Source organism: Meleagris gallopavo, chromosome 3 (genome assembly GCF_905368555.1).
Source record: "Meleagris gallopavo chromosome 3, MGAL_WU_HG_1.1, whole genome shotgun sequence".
Lineage (NCBI taxonomy): Eukaryota > Metazoa > Chordata > Aves > Galliformes > Phasianidae > Meleagris > Meleagris gallopavo.
In genome coordinates, this window is record NC_139406.1 from 83,384,160 (window position 1) to 83,399,277 (window position 15,118).

The following is a 15,118-nucleotide window of genomic DNA, read 5'->3' on the forward strand; positions in this document are numbered from 1 at the left end:
TCAGCAGTATTTTTTTCTTCTCTTACTAATAGCAATGGTTAGTTCCCTACCCAAAGGTCTTCACTGACATTGCCTGGACTTTCCAGTTTCAACCGTTTATTTGGTTTTCACATGAGGACACCTACATTCAGGAGATTAAATTAGTTTTCTGTGGCCTTCTGCTGTTCCTGTCTATTGCTTCTAAATTCTGTGTGGTTTTTTTTTTTTTTTTGTTTGTTTTTAACAATTTTCGGTACCATTTTTCTGTATTAATAAATAAAATATGTTACAGGTTAGAGGGGTGAGGCTTAGAGTAGAAGTCTTCAGTGAGAAATTTTCTGAGGTCCATGTACCTGGAGGGGAAAAATTGAAGAATCACCCACAGTGCTGTAGAAACAACCTCTTGTTTAAGTTCCTCTTGGTCTATGTGGTCTGGAATACCAAGGCAGGATTCAAGAATGTACAGACAGAGGAGAGAACTATGCCTGTGGTCTCCTGCATCGGATCTAGAAAGTAGAGGCACATCTGTCTGCTGTCTTCTCCAAGCATTTTGTGAATCTGTTTAGAAAGATTCACAAATTGTAGGTTGGTTGATTTCTTTTCCTCCAGATGTATTATCCAATAGGGGAGCGGGGCCAGGGAGTGTCTTTGCACTCTTCTGTTTTGAAAATGAAGTAGTTGCTAAAACAACAACAAAAATGCTTAGCTGGATCCTGAATGGAGCATGCACATTCTCCTCCAGAGGATGGAACTAAATCACGAAGCCCTAGAGCCTGTATTCCTCTGCTGTCAGCAGTTACTTGAAGCCTACTGGCAACGCATGTGTTTTTTTCCTGCTGCTGGTGCACATGAAGACAGCTGTGTACTACTACTATCGCTGTTGGCTCCAGTGACAGATGTTTGTGTTACATATGTTTTAAAAGTCTGAAATCTACGGGCAGTAGTTTACCATTCTTCCTTTGCCTTGTACAGTGACAGAGCCTGATGGTAAAAACAGTGCGTAGCCTTAAAATTAAAAAGAGCCTAATATGAAGCGCAAGAGAGAGAATTCACAGTGTCTTGGTGTATGGCAAAAAAAGGCAATGATGGTGCCTTCTAATGGGATACAGGCACTGTGAAGCAGTAGCAAGTCACAAAGAAGGAAAACCCCTTCCAGTCGTAGCTCAAGAGGAGCATGATCTCTATCCAGAGAGTTGCTGCTCCCTCAGCTGCCAACCCTTAAATGAAGGTGAGGAGATTTGGATCCAGGCACCAACCCTTCCGGTTACTCAGGTGCTTTGTTTGCACCTGCACTGCCTGGCTTAGCCACACTTTCTCACCTGGTGCTCAATCATTGGTTCAGGCTGTGACTGGCAATTCTGTTCCACCTTTTTTGTTTAAAATTGACAGCTTGGGCTTCTGTTAGCCAGTAGTATAAAGAGATGAATGTTGATTCTTCTATTAATTCATTCTATCTGTCCTTAGCTATTCATTTTAAGTACTGTTATATTTTGAGGCGTGGAGCCTTCCTATAATTTCATGGTATTCTGGGCTGTTTTGCATTTTGTATAGTCTGCTTGGAAAAGAATGATTATTTGAATTGTATGTGTTGGCTGGAGGACAGCTGTTGTACCATAAACCAGCAAATAATTATGTTGTTAGTAACATTTGCACAAAAAAAGATAGCTGTGAAAAATCTTTAGCAATTTTGCTAAGTTGTGGATGTATACCTGGAAATAAAATGAATAATAAATATGAATTCAGGTGTAAGTTTGGGGTGAAATGATTGTCATTTTAGGCAAGTGTTAATATAGGAAGTGTAAAAATAGTCCTGACTTGACTACCCTGTTATTGTAGCTTCTGTTTTAGCACCTTGAGTTCATGGTGTGTAACTCTGCCCTGATTGATTACAGTTTGAATCAGCAGTGAGGTACCTGAGCATAACCAGTTTGATCTCTTACTAGGAAAGAGAAATGGAACTCTTGCTGGTCTTTATGATTTGTTACCCAATTTTCAGGGAGACTTTTCAGCCTAATAGCCCTCTTTCCATTATAAAAAGAGTTCATGAAGTCACATGCACTTAAATTCATAATTATGAGATGTGGATATTCAGCCACCTAATTTTAATGTGATGCATATGGGCCTTTGAAAAATAAAAATTACAGCTTTGAACTGGGCTTTCTGTGAGTAAAATGTGTAATATTGCAAAATGTGTAATCTCTGGGCGGTGAGGGTAAGCACTTGTAGAGAAATGCTTACTGAACTCAACGTGTTTAGCCTAGATAGCAAGGAGATTTAACTACAGCTTGCAACTTTGATGGTATGTCGTGGCAGTAGCTATAAGTATATGCAGAGAGTTTAGAATGCATTCCTTAGATATAAATTAGAAACAAGATTAGAATAAAGTTTGATTAGATAACACAGTGGCGCTGCTCCAGCACTTGCAGAGCATTTGATTTTGATGTTGAGCTGGACTGGCTTGTGGAGTGAAAGGTCTGAGTGCTTTGGAGAGCTTGCTGGCTTTGCAGCTGGAGTCTGGCTGGAGGGTGCTCAGCAGATAACGCTGTCCCTGTCTGATGGAAGAAGGAACGTGCCTTGAGTCTCTTTGCCAGCAATCTCCGCTGCCCTCCTGACAACTGAAACAAAAGTAGCAGGGAGGCTTGCAGGGTGAGCAGTGGGCAATGCCATCTGAATCTTTAGAACCTAATATCAGCACTAAAGTTTGATTCTTCTTCTTCTTATAGTGCTGTTGCACTAACGGATTGGTGGAATTCAGGACAGTGAGTTGTGGGGGTGGCAATCAGGATAGATAGTGAAATCTTCCCTAATTTCTCATTTCCTGTTAAGACCAAGTCAGCTGAGGTGTTCTGACTGATCTGTGGCAGTATCTGTCATAAAGAAACATTGAACATGCTGGGTTCCTGCCATGGTGAACTGTAAAACCTTGCATCCTCATAGAGAAACCCACAGCTTCTCATCAGATATACCTAAGGTCTGTTCTGCATTAGCTTCTTACCAGGGCACCGAAGAGATCTTAGCTCACCAGGGGAGTGGGCTAGGAGCAGAGGAGCTGTGTGCATAGGGTAATTGCAGTGTCCAATATAGGGTTGCAACTGTTTTCTAAAGTCAAATAGAACAACCTGTAATGTAAGTTTTCTTTTAAATCTCCTTTGGGAGCTGTGCAGATGAGTAGCTGGCAACAAGGTGGGAGACTTCCTCCTAGCTCTCAATAACTAGAGCTATGGCTTAATCTGCAGGTAGAAAATGTTCTCCAGTATCTGTCAAAGATCAGAAGCAGGGGATGGACAACACTGACGTATATACAGTCCATCAGACTTACCTGTCCATATGTAGTACCTTCAAGGGCAAGCTGTCAGCATGTGTTACTGACAGAAACATTCAGAGTTTTCACAGTGTATATAACATATGTACCTTCATGTGCATGAAAGATCAAGAGCAGGGAGATGACTGTGAACGTCACTGAGACTTAAAGCAGGCTGGCAGATGGGCAGAACAGTCAGGATATAAAGAACGTAGGGTAGAATGTCTTTGCAGATAACATCCCTCTTGCCTGAACTGTGTTCCATCTCTTTGTGCCTTATTTTAATGCATTTCTCAAGTGCAGTAAGATCAGTTGAAGTGTTATTATTCTTTGTCTAAAACTATTTGAACTTAGGAGAGACAGCTTTATTATACTCTTGGTGTTTAACAATGCACTTTTCTTCCCCTAAGAATATGATTTAGGCCACTGTAGTTTCTTTATGTCATGGATATGATTCATTTTGGCCATGGGAGGAGAATGACAGTTACTTGCTGCACAAACCTTTCCTGTGATTCATGGAGTGCCATTTATGTCAGCCTTGAAGGAGACACTTCATATGCATCCTAGCAGGAAGGAAAAAGAGCCTGAACACAGTTACCAGATAGGATATGGAAGTTGAGTGGGAGGGAAGGGAGAGGGGAGAGGGAAATGTTGCACAGATGCCAGAATTCTGTCTGTGTTATCCTTTTACCTACTTAATGGAAAATGGATATGTACCAAGCTTATATATAATTAAGGGAAACATTGTAACTGCAATTGCCATGTTCACAAAATAGTACGGCTTGTTATGTAACTTTTTTGGGTAAATATATCTTAACACTCTTCCTGCCATCTCTGGGATCCATCACTGTTTCATACAGTGTGCAGTTCCTAGCGCTGAGTGATGTGTCTCAGCAAGTTTCAGGTTTGCTGCTAAGCTGGGATGGCCATGGACAGTGCTTTGTCTTAGCTTTGTGCACTGAGAGATTTTTGTGCTCCAACATGCAAATGCAGTTAGCAACTTGAGAAATGTACTAGCTTGCCAAATAGGAAACGATCTTCCTTTATTTGCACACACATGCACAAAATTTAAAGAGCTATACTGTGATTTTCATCCTAAAAATAACAGTGCAGATTGGCTCTTAAGCTGCTCGTAAAGGAGAATTCTGAATTAAATGGCTGTTCCTAATGTTGCATGAGGACTGTGGGCTCTTTCACGGCTTCCAGCTGCATCTCGTGGTTTTCTTTGTACCTGGAAAGTGCAGATAGGAATAAATGGGAGCAGGAGAAGTAGAATTTTATATATCCTGATTCCTGAAGGCAGAAATGTAGTTAATTTCCTGAACAGGTTAGGGGCTTGTAGCTGTTTGTCCTCCAACTGCTGGCAGCACCTGTGTCAGAAGGTAGTGCTGTGCCCGTGGCACCTGCAGTGAGTCCTTGTCCAGCTGAGGGGATGCATAGCAGCGTCAGAATGGGAAAGCAGAAGTGTAGTTAGAGATGAAAGGAGTGACAATAGGAACAATAAAGAAGAGAATAGAAATGGATGTGAATTGCTAAGCACATGTTCTGTGTGTTCATTGATTTTTTCCCTGGCAATTAAAATGTTACTGTCTGATTCACCAGTATTACTCAGTTTTCCCTTATGGCTTGGCTTATAAAATGCTGTCTCAATTTTGATTTCACATTAGCCATGTTTATTGGGGACAATGGGGTCTAGCTATAGCCGTGGATTATACCACACTGAAAGGGCATTTAAGTTTCTTGTGAATTTTTCTGAGGCAATGTGATGAGTCATGAAATACAACTTTTGCAGAAAATATCCTGATTGCCTAATGACTAGGTGCTGGTAGCTGAAATTACACACACTCTCTCTAGTTCACATGAAACCAGGGAAGTGTCCTTCTGAGTAAGCTGTTTGTTCAAGTTACCCAAGAAATGTCAAGGTTTACGGTTGCAAAATAGGAAAGAAGTATGTGTTGGAGGAGCTTGGAAACACCTGCTGTGCCTCGTGGCATTAACTGCACCATCTGTAAAGAAAAAATGCCTCCTGAAATGTATACAGCTGATCATCCATGTGCAATATGCTTTGTTTTGCAGATGATGAAGAGGATGTTAGAAGTATGGAAAATGTCATGTTAGAGTATGCTGCATTGGACAGAGAGCTTAATCATTACATGAGAGCATTTGAAGAAACGATAGATCAGGTAAACTATCAACTTCTGTAAAGGTTACTAAACTATATCCTTATTTAACTATTGTCCTGATACAAATGCTACATCAAAGTGCTATAGCTGGAAAAATAGGCCCTTGAACAGTATAAAACACTGAGATCAGCAGTCCAGCTGTTCACCCCTAATGACACATCTGTGTGCTGCTGCTTTGCACACAACTCCTGCAGCAGGGGCAGCACAGGGGGACCAGGGCACTCAGCGCGGCTGTGGGTGCTGCCATGGCTCCAGTGGTGGCAGCTCTGTGCTGTGAGGAAGATGGAGGTGGCACGGCGAGGGAGGTGGCCCATTTCAGGGACTACTAAGTGGCTGTGACAGCAGAGGGACTGACGATGCCTGATTTCCACTGCCTTGCGGCCCACGTGGGTTTGCTGATGCTTAGTAAGGGTGAGTTTGTTAATTGTTCTCCCACTTTGCCGCCTGAACCCTCATTTTTGCAAGAGCTGATGCATGTCAGTGTTTTCAGTGGTTTCCAGCTCAGTGCACGGCAGTTGCACAAGAGGTGCTACGAACCCAGCGGTGCTTGCGCAAGCTCCTCTCCAGCGAGCTGCACTCATCAGCGGACACCGCGGCCCAGAAGAGGCCCGGGCCCGCCGCCTCCTCTCGCCGCAACCGCAAGGGGGCGCCACGACCACGGCAGCGCAGGTACAGAAGCAGATCCAAGCATCCAGAGAGCGCGTTTCATTTCTGCCCGCTGCCTGAGGGCAGGAAGGCCCCACAGAGCGACCTGCATAGGCTGGATCGATGGGCTGAGGCCAACTGGATGAAGTTCAGCAAGCTATAGTGCCAGGTCCTGTACTTCGGTCACTACAACCTCAGGCAACGCTACGGTCTTGTGGCAGAGTGGCTGGAAAGGATTTGAGAGTGCTGGTTGACAGCTGGCTGCACGTGGGCCAGCAGTGTGCACGGGTGGCCAACAGCATCCTGGCTTGTATCAGCAATAGTGTGGCCGGCAGGAGCAGGGAGGTGATTGTCCTCGTGTACTCTGTGCTGGTGAGGTGCACCTTGAGTACTGTGTTCAGCTTTGATTCCCATACTACAAGGCAGACATGAAGGCCTTGCAGTGTGTCCAGAGAAGGGCAGCAAAACAATGAGGGATCTGGAGCACAAATCTTATAGGGAGTGGCTGAGGGAACTGGGATTGGTCAGTCATAGAAGAGGAGGCTCATGGGAGACTTATTGCTCTCTACAACTCCTTGGAAGGAGGCTGTGGCAAGGTGGGACTCGGCCTCTTCTCCCAGGTAACAGTGGTGGGACAAGCAGGAAAGGCCTCAAGTTGCACCAGAGGATGTTCATGTTGAATGTTTCTTCTCAGAACAAGTGGTGAGGCATTGGAACGTACTACCCAGGGAAGTCTCTGGGGGTGTTCAACAACTGTGTAGATGTAGCACCGAGGGACATGGTTTAGTGGCATGGTAATGATGGGCTGATGGTTGTACTAGGTGGTGTTAGTGGTCTTTTCCAACCTTAACGATTCTGTGATTCATGAGGGGAAGTTTAAACTGAACATTAGGAAAAGTTTTTCTGCTGTGTGTACAGTCAGACACCAGAATGGGCTTCCTAGCAAGGTGGTTGATCCCCTGTGGCTCTCAGTGTTCACGAGGCATTGGGATACTGCCCACAGTAGTGTGCTTTGAATTTTGGTTAGTCCTGAAGTAGTTATGTTGTGTTGGAGGAGCTCTGAATAACCCTACCAACTGAACTGCTTTACTCTACTCCTACCCTATCTTACCCTACTCTATCCTATCCCAATGCTTGGAGAACTCATCTTTCAAAGTAACCCATTTTGTTATCTGCTAATAGACACTCAGTGTCAATTCTACAGGGACTTCTCTGGAGGAAGCAGAAGCATGTCCCTAATTTCCCTTCAAGAAATCTGTGCTTCAAAGCATTAAGGCATTGGAGCATGTCATGTTGTTTGTTAGTTTTCTTGCTCTTTTTAAAACAAAAGGAGGAGAGGAAAGCTATGCAGCCTTGCGCTAGTTCTGTTCTGAGAAATGGCTGAATTTTTTGTTTTGTAGGAAGGTTTTCCTTTAAGTTTTAAGCATCCTGAGTCAGATGCTTGGCTGAAGAATAACCATTCAAATAATCAAATATTACATGTTCAAAAGGAGCTGGAAAGTGTGTCTACATCAGCAAATGTTGGACAGCATACGCACTGTACCTCATGTAGCCTTTAAATATGTATTTCAGTGTACGTCACTATAGCTGCCTATACTTCTTAGGAATGGGACAGCTAAGAATTGTTCCCTTTTATTGGAAGTATTAGTGATTTTTAAAGCTTTCCTAATAAAACATAACACAGTCCTCACATTATTAGAGATTAATGGTGTATAACTGAAACATGGTAGGTTTATATTTTAATTGTAAACTGTTAACTAATTGATGCGTTGTTGTTGAAACACTATAATAAGAATTTTCAGTAATTTCATGTTAGGAGTATAAAGAGGGAGAGTATATAAAGACCTGTGCCTTAACTAGCAAAGCGCTCAAACCCTGCTTACTTAATATGCATTTACTCACAGTCTTCAAGTTATCCATGGCTGAACTGCTTGCTGAAGCAGCAGTAACATGGGCCTTGGTAGGTCAGTGATACATGCATGACTTTTATATTATGCATCAACCTGCACCCTTGTAAAAATAAATAAATAAAAATCCTGGAAGGTTGATTTTCTTTTTTTCTTTTTTTTTTTTTTTTTTCCTTGCTCATTTAGCTCATTTATATTGTGTCAGAGATCCTTGCTTGCTTCTCCTGTCTTGTTTGTTCATTCCTAAAACTTTAAATGTGCAGCTCCAAGACATTTAGCACATGTAAGGGTCTGTATGGATTATAAAGCCAGTGAAGGTTGATCTCAGCCTCTCGCCACACTTCTCCTATCTCTGGGCACAACTTCACTGGGAATTTTCTGTACTTTCCACTGCAAATATGCTGAGCAAACCTTTTGAGTGTAAAGAGAAATAAATGTGTATAATCTAGAACGATATATATGAAGTAGAACAAATACATGAATTGTTCTCTAAATAGTAACAGCCTGTGCTTTATTCTGGAGGATAGCTGTATGCAGTGCCTTCAGAACTGTACAGTATATTTCCAGTTAGCTGTAAGAAACCAATTTCAAATTTGCTTTTGGGAAACAAAGATACTGTTGCTGAATTTAGGGCAGCACCTGGAGGTAGTGTAGAAAGGGTTGGGTTTAAAATAGCCTCTGCTGGCTTGCTCCCTGGTGCCATCTGAACTCCTTGCCTGAGGGCATTCTGCGGGAAGCTGCAGCAGGTCATAGGGTTTCATAAGCTGACTGCTTTTTGTATACTGTCTTAACAATGTTTGTCCCAAACTGGAAAACGTGCTTTATCTAATTACTCTGTGAGTTTGTCATCTGTCATTTTATCAGATCTGTAGTTTCTTCAGGCAGCTGTGAATCTGAATGTGGGTTATATTCTGTTTTACCTTCTAATCACCTGCTTGTAGTCCATGTCCAACTGGAAGTTAGAAAGGTAAGGAGACAGCATCAGTTAAAATTCCAGATTTATTATTTCATTATGCATACGTTTAAATGATTGTCAAGCACGTGCTGCACAAAAGAAGTATGTCATCTAAATGACAGATAACTAGCATGGGGATACAGCTACATGTTCTTGAAAGCTGAGTTTTGTTGGTTTGTACTGCAGTTGGTAGAATGCAGAAGGTGAAATGTTATCAGTATCCCATTCTGGTTGAATCAGCCTCCCGCTGAGTAAGAAATGAGCAATTGAATCACAGTGTTTCCAACAATAGGCTGTGGGAAACCCTTTGTCTGTGGAAACTCCCGTGCCACTGGATTTTCTTGTACCTGTGGAATGACTGGACTCCTACTGCTGCTGCCTTTTTGATTTTTAACAAATATATTTTTAAAAAGTTACCTAACGTTTGGGTCCTTTCCAAGCATAGTCAGGACAATACTCATATTTTTCATGTAGCAAACAGCAGCAAGAGAAGACTGATGGGGCTGGAGTATGTCTTGCTGACTGCTTTAAATGTGGGAGTGCACCAGAGTGACTGGGACCCAGGCTGACTTAGCCATCTCAAGTGTTCTCTACCCTGGGAGAGCTCCCATATGCTCAGTGCCAGCATATTGTGCCTGTTCTCTCGTTGCTTCCTAGGTTAGAAAGGGTGTTGGCTGTGGACTCCCATTTCTCACTCTTCTTTTCAAGCATTTGGCTCTTTGAGGGGCTGCAAGAGCTGGGTAAAATTTTCTGAAGTTCCCAGATTTCTCTAAATAAAGTGAATCACAAGATATTCTAGATCTGTCTAGAAAACAGGGAAGACCTAACTAGTTCTGGTAGTGTAGCATTATTCCTGCCTCTCTTTTCTTCTATGCTCCCATCTCTCATTGTCATCATTAAATTTGGCAGGAAAAGAGAACCTGGCATTTTTCTTCGTTCTGCAAATGAGAGGAGCGTTGAGTTTGGTAGTGGCATTGCTGGCAAGGTTGACTTAGTTCTTCCTGTTACAAGTTTCTGCTTTGCCAAACAAGCATTTGTCTTGCTTATATCGTTTCTTCCTTTTGCTAAATCTCAGTGCTGTGAGGAAGTTTGAAATCTAAACCTGAGTGATGTGGAAGAAAAACATAAGAGATGTATTTAAGAAAAAATTTAAGGCTCATACTTAAGGAATGGCTGAGAACAGGAAGAGAAAGATAGAAGGGTAGAGGGCGTGGGCTTAGGAAGTCTTAAATTCATGTAGAGGGATCACTAAGGCTTGTGAAGATTGAAAGAATACTCAGAAAGCTGTTGTGTTAATTTAGGGGAAAAAATAGGAGGGGAATATTAGAAGCTGTTTTGATGCTTTGGTTTTATCCCTTCTTTCACAGCTTTCCCATCCTGTTTTAGGTGGGTGATTTATATCAGCCTGTCAGTGGCTGCTGAAGTATGTCACCTTTGCTTTGATTGCCCTTCATGGAAACCAATGTGAGCACTTGAGCTCAATTTGTTAATCAAGGATGGTTATGGTTTGAACACAAGAAGCGAATTACACTTTTTTTTTTTTTTTTTTCCTGGCTTTTGTCTGTAAGGGAGCATACAGCTTGCATAGGTGTGAATCCTGCACACGAGTTGAAGTCTGGATGCTCCATTCAGTCCTATGTGATGTTATGTTTTTTCAAGTGTTCAGTCTTCCCTTGACAAAAATGAGCAGCACTTGTGTTTTGTCTCTACAAAATAGGCAGGGAGTACTCTAAACTCTTGACATTTGTTTTGTATTTTTGGTAATAGTTCCCTTTTAGACCAGTGACTTCATTGCAGGGGATGGAGGAGATGTTTGTTCACTTTGTCAGTATTGTACAGCAGATCACTTTGTATAGGGATCTGTGCTCTATATGGCCCAGAGCGAATGGGTTTTAATCCTGCACAGCATTAATTCCTTTCAGTGATGCGGGCGGTCTTCATTCCGAGAAGCAGCTTCTAACTAACTTAAGTACATGTGTAGAAAAGGAAAGGATCCTATGTAAAACTGTACTGTATGGGAAAGTCCGTGGGCTTTGTTTGACACAGAAACTGTTCAGAAGAATTCTGATTTTTTTCTCTTAGGACATAATATTCTAATGACGAGGGCAGTCCTCTCTAGTCTGAGAAAAATGATAGAGATCTGAAAGTATCCTCAGTGACACCTGCTGCCTATTAACGGGCAGGGCTGTGCCTCAAAATCAGATTGTTGCTTTGTCTTCTGTAGGGCTAAGTGGCAGGATGACTATGAAACCCTCATTTTTTATATATATATAAATTCAGGTCTCTGTGGCACTGCACAGTGATTGGCAACGTGATAGCCACTGAAGTGCTGTCACTGAGACTGTTTTTGACACAAAACTTCTGAGGGCCCCTCTGGATTTGACGGAGGCTCAAGAAGCAGCCTGGTTTGGCACTGATACTTTCTTAATGAGCATCTTGCTTTTCTTTTTCTTCTTGCTGCACTGTCATGATAGTACGTTTTAGGCACAGGTGATGTCTGTAGCTGTAACTGTGACCTTTACTATTCCAGCTGACTTCAGAGCATTTGTACTGTTTGAAACGTGCAGTGCATCAGTGTTTCTTAATTCACAAATATTAAATGCTTGTCCTGACAATTTTGAGTTGCTCATTTCCTCCTCCTCTGCTACACAGACGCTGCTGAGAAAGATGTCTCTGAAGTCTGCTCCCATGGAAAAAGCTTCTTTGGGCTGGTGGGAAAAGTGAAAAGAGCTCTTGCAGTCCTTCTCTACGTTTATTCTGACTCTGCCATTGTAGAAGCCGATGAATCTGTCTTGAAGTTCACCTCTAGTATACTGAACTGTACCATCGGCAGCAACAGGTCAATCCTTTGGTGAAAAATGCACCATGGCTTTTCTCCCATCAAACAGTGAATAGATTTCTAGGGAATTTCTTTCAAACTTCTTATAAACTCTTTTTTAACATAGAATGGCCATTATTTTGGTATACTGGACGCTAATTAAAATTGCTCTTCGCTGCTGCTTGCTGACTTGCTGTCTATAAGGAAGCCATTTCAGACTAGTTTATGGAAGCTTATAGGCTTCTTATAGAGGAAACAAAGTACGGACATTGTGCCAAACGCTTCTCACGACTCGGGCAGGCCAACAAGAAGGAAACAGTATGTGACTGTAGTTGTGCCTCCGCATAGGTATAATGCCATAAGGCTTAATAAATCTTTTGCAGACACACTTAATCCTGGCACTTCATGGCTTTGGAATTCTTTATCATTTTTATGTTTATTCTTTGCAATTCCTTTGATGTAGTTTATAATCAATAGCGCAGTGCTTGTAGTCTCCAAACAGCGGTTCAGACAGTATTGCCCTACTGTAGCTGTGTACTTAATTCCTGCAGAAACTGGGACAAAGATGCATTTCAACACGTTTCTAGTGTTTACTTTTTAATATTTGCTTTACCTTTTGTGTCTCTCTCTATGTGTTGGGCTAAGCATTTGATAAAAGCCGATTTTTTTTATTTTCCAAGAGTTAGTAATTCATGTGTATAGTTCATTACAATACTATGTTGAGAGCCCACATTTAAAAAGCCGCAGTAGAAATACTTGTCTAGTAAGCAGTATATAAAGCAGTAGGAGTAGTGTTCTTTGATTTATGTGGGTTATACAGCACATCTTCAGTAGTGCCTCGTAACAAGCATAAAAACATGCCCTGCTTTTTGGAGTCTTAACCCTGGAAGCCCTTGCACACGAACATCTGTATGTTTGACTTCTCTGCGGTGACATCTGTCAAGCTAAACATGTTCTTAAATATTTGCAGTGTCAATTCTGTATTGCTGAAATGTGTCTTGGCTGTTGGGTAGGGGTGAAGCAGCAGGGCCAAAGCTGGTTGTAGAGTAAGGATTTGGGTGAAAAGAAGTGCTCCTCGTGTGGAGCTGGGACCTCCATAGATGGGGTAGCAGCAGTTGGAGTGATTAGAACAAATCTGCAAAAAAAATCTCAGGACTCCATCTTAATTTGAAATCTGTATTTGTTGTGATGGGCAGTGGTTTTGTCCTGTTGGTAGTAGCAAACTAGCCTGGGATGAAGGAAGGCTGGATACTATTTTCAGGTCTGCTAAGAGCTTGTGTGGTTGACCATGACAAATTGCTTTGCTCTGTGCCATGGGCTACAGTCCTGTGTTCATTAATGCCACTTTTGTGCAGTACCAAGCTGCCTGGTAGTGAGTTCTCATCAATTAAGGCAGATCACAAGATACCACGCTCCTGCTGGCTGCATGCTCCTTGCAGAAGGACGGACGCTACGTGGTGGGTATAATTCAGTGCAAAATTAGAATTGGCAGAGTGAGCTGTGCTTCATCAGTGCATCAAGCAGCTGTGGTGTTTTTGATCTTGTTCTACACATACTGAAACTGAATTTACTATCTAGCCCAACCACGATCTCTGTTTCCACATCTGTGAAATGTGAACGGTATCTCAGTCTGTAAAGAGGGTTGTTGTTTTTTTCTATGTGAAGATTTCAAAGCAATTTGCGTTTAGCTTTGTTATGATTTTATTTTAACGCTAGGGATTGTAATTGGCAGTCTGAACTGTTTCTGGGATTCCAGAGGATCAGAACAGAGAACAACTGAAAGTCCCTGTGGTTTGAATCCCTGCTTTTCTAGCAGTGTCTGTGTTTCAGAGGTAACATGAGTTAATGCTGTCTGGCTGAGCTTACTCTAGTGGAGGGAGATAAAATTATGAAATGTTCTATTGGGTAGGTGTTGAGGTAGACAGCCAGTGCAAATTAAAAGGCCATCTTCATCTCCCATCAGGGATTATTATTTTTTGTTGTTGATGAAACCTATTGCTGGAAACAGTGAAGTTGATCAGCAGTGAAAACAGTCTTTCAAATTAACCACCTCATCTAGAAAGCTCCTGCTGACAGCACAAGGATTTAAATGCTGGGGCCACTGTTGAGGGGAACGCTAAGGGCTGAATGATTCTCAGCAGTGGGGGGTTTTGACTTGAAATTAATTTCTCCTGTTAATTGAACACACCCAATTTGATCAGTGTCTTTGGGGAGACAAGTTTGGAATGTTTTCCATAAAATGTCTCTCTCCAAATGTTCAGTATTGTTTTAATTAGTATAATTGTTTCCAGATAGTTTGTGCGTATTTTAATATTCCTCCTCCAAAGTTTAAATGTTAGACGACTCATTAAAAAACACGTGCGCTCTCCTTGTATGTTTTCCTGACCTTATCAATAAAAGTATTAAGTTTCACAGATCTTCCCTCTGCTAAACTCAGCGGCTTTATGATAAATCACATACGAAGTGTTGCTTACAGCATTAATAAATCACACTTTTTTTTGATGCTGATACTACTGTGAATTGTTTTGTTTTTCTTAAAGAATGTCACTTAGAAAGATCTGTTAGAAGTTGTTACTCTCGTTTGTAGCTTCCTCATAGCTTATGTTATTTGGAAGTTTGGTGAGTTATCACTGCTGCATATCAGCAGGAGTGTGCATGTAAGATACTACATGTAGTTCACAGAATCAGCAAGGTTGGAAAAGACCTACAAGATCATCCAGTCCAACCATCTGCTTAGCACCAATAGTTCTCACCAAACCATGTCCCTCAACACAACGTCCAAATGTTCCTTGAATATCTCCACCACCTCCCTGGGCAGCCCATTCCAGTGCCTGACCACTCTTTCAGAGAAGTAGTTCAGAACGTACTGTATTCCTGTGACTTCGTAATATGCATTGTATTGAATGTTTATCCCTTAGAGAACTGCATATTTAATGCCTTTGCTAAAATGGGAAGAACTGAAGGTTTGTGGAGCATTTTGTTGTTTTCTTTAGTGTTGGGAAGTTAAAAGCAGCTTTGTGTGGTTGCTTTTATTTCACTAAATGATGACTTTCTCAGGATTTTCAGCGCTTGCGCTCAGCCTGTTCTGCAAATGTTGAACTGTCTTTCTTTCTCACCTTTCTCTTTACTCCTGTTGATGGGAGGTAGTGCTTGGAAAGGAAAAAAAGAAAAAGCATGACTTCTTTGTGGTTTGCTGCAGTATGCAACTCTGCCTACTTTAATGCCTATTAAAATTAGAAATATATACTGCTTAAAAGTGTACATACATGTAATTATCTTTCCAGCTTGAGATAGATAGGTTTCAGGGAAGACCCAAATCCTGCCAGAAAT

The 15,118-nt window shown here is 41.8% G+C and overlaps 1 protein-coding gene across 2 annotated transcripts in view; it reads left to right on the forward strand.

The window, feature by feature from the left end:
- Positions 1-15,118, forward strand: part of NSMCE2 (NSE2 SUMO ligase component of SMC5/6 complex) — a 129,328-nt gene that overhangs the window by 23,338 nt on the left and 90,872 nt on the right. For both annotated transcript variants that reach the window (XM_085221673.1, XM_085221672.1), the window contains exon 3: positions 5,357-5,463. In XM_085221673.1, coding sequence (XP_085077799.1) covers positions 5,357-5,463 — 107 coding nt within the window. The remainder of the gene's footprint in view (positions 1-5,356; positions 5,464-15,118) is intronic.